The sequence below is a fragment of the Pteropus vampyrus genome, unplaced genomic scaffold (genome assembly GCF_000151845.1).
Source record: "Pteropus vampyrus isolate Shadow unplaced genomic scaffold, Pvam_2.0 Scaffold4985, whole genome shotgun sequence".
NCBI lineage: Eukaryota > Metazoa > Chordata > Mammalia > Chiroptera > Pteropodidae > Pteropus > Pteropus vampyrus.
In genome coordinates, this window is record NW_011893766.1 from 1 (window position 1) to 1,818 (window position 1,818).

At 45.0% G+C, this 1,818-nt stretch overlaps 1 protein-coding gene across 1 annotated transcript in view; it reads left to right on the forward strand.

Annotated features, from left to right (window-relative positions):
* Positions 1-7: 7 nt before the first annotated feature.
* The window catches only part of LOC111734745 (SH3 domain-binding glutamic acid-rich protein), a gene marked incomplete at its 3' end in the record, with an annotated part of 5,489 nt that continues 3,678 nt past the window's right edge, over positions 8-1,818 (forward strand). The window contains exon 1 of the mRNA XM_023526761.1: positions 8-114. Coding sequence (XP_023382529.1) covers positions 28-114 — 87 coding nt within the window. The remainder of the gene's footprint in view (positions 115-1,818) is intronic.

A 1,818-nucleotide genomic window follows, 5' to 3' on the forward strand; every position in this document is an offset into this window, starting at 1 on the left:
GCTGGAGATGAAGACAACAGGAAGTGGATGAGAGAGAATGTTCCTGGAGAAAAAAAACCTCAAAACGGGATTCCTTTGCCTCCCCAGATCTTCAACGAAGAGCAGTACTGTGGGGTGAGTGTTTGGTTTCTTGAAAAATTCTTCCGCATGTGTATTTATCAGAAATTGTTCAAAATTGATTAATTTTGAAGCAGCATTTGAAACTGTTCGCCATTTTCAGGTCACGATCTAGTTAATTCTATGAATACCTGGGTGGGAGATCCACTGTGAATAAACAATATTTAAGATTTACGCAATGATGGAAGAATAGAATGATGATTCAGAAGTTCTTGAGATTATTTTAGATTCTTTAGTTTATTTTGAAAATTGAGGTCACTGGTTCAAACAAAATAATGCATTTAGTTGGAAAGGAATTCTTACTGACCGCGCAGTATGACCGAATGGGCACCCACACGGGCACAGGTTAAGGTTTCACTTTTATAAAGAATGATTTGCAGACGTAAAGCCTTATGACATGCAAGATAAATTTGCGTGAATGTATCTAACGAGTTTAAAGACGGCTCTGGACATTGCGATGACAGCAGCATTTCATTTTATGCATTTAGTAGTTCATTTCACCACAAACCACTTTTTCCTCAGTGTTTACAGGTTCTAATTAATCAGTTGTTGAAAAGAAACATTTAAAAATGCAAAGGACTTTAGAACATGAGAACCCAGTTATCTTAAGGGTCATCTCAGCCTTCTAGGTCACTCTTCAGAGGCAGTAGTCGGGGCTCTGGAAGGTAGGAGAGATTGGCCAGCGCTGTGTTGCTTCTGATGGCTGGAGCCAGGCGTGGGCATCTTAACCTCTTCTCCTCCTGCACAGAGCTGCTGATCTTCTAGATCAGCTTCTCTTTCTTATTTTGTTCCTCATCTAAAGTGAGTGTCATCGAACTGTACAGCCTGAGGGCCAAGTCCTGTAGCTACCTGTTTTAGTATTTAAATTTTTACTGGAACATACATATCCACACTGATTCGCTCACCTCTTGCCCATGGCTGATTCCTCCCTGGCAGAGCTGGGTAATCGCAACAGAGACCATGAGCCCACAAAGCCAAAAATATTTATTATTTGCTCATTTATAGAAAGGCTTGCAGAACTCTGATTCGAAACATGAATTGTTTAGTTTGGGGGCGCTCATATTTGTTTCCCAGGCCTGCTGTAACGAAGTATCACCAACTTGGTGGCTTAAAACAACAGAAATGGACTGTGTCACAGTTCTGGAGGCCAGAAGTTTCAGATCAAGGTGTCTGGAGGCTCCGAGGAAGCTCCCGTTCCCGGCCTCTCTCCCAGCTTCTGGTGGTTGCCCGTAATCCTTGGCATTCCTTGGCTTGAAGACACATCGCTCCTGCCCCCGCCTCTGTCTTCACATAGTGTTCTCCTTGTGCGTCTCTCTGTGTCTTCACATGACCTTCTTATAAAGTCAGCGGTCCCCAGAATCCACCCCCATCCAATATGGCCTCATTGTAACTAATTACATCTGTAACCACCCTATTTCCGAATAAGGCCACTTTCTGGAGCTCTGGATGGACATGGATTTGTAGGGCCGCTTTTTAACCTGCTACAGGGCCTATGAGGTTTCTTCGGTGGCTTGGCTCAAAGTCCTGTGGCTGCGGGAGTTTTCTCAGTAGTCTTAATGTGGCAGATACTTGCTCAGTAGAGCACATGGCCCAGTCCAGCTCGCCTGTGGGTTTCAGGCGGGGCTTCTAGATCGCAGAGAGGATTTCCTCTACAGGAGGGCCCTCCCCTCCACCCCAGCTCCCACCCTCTCCCGGCCCTCC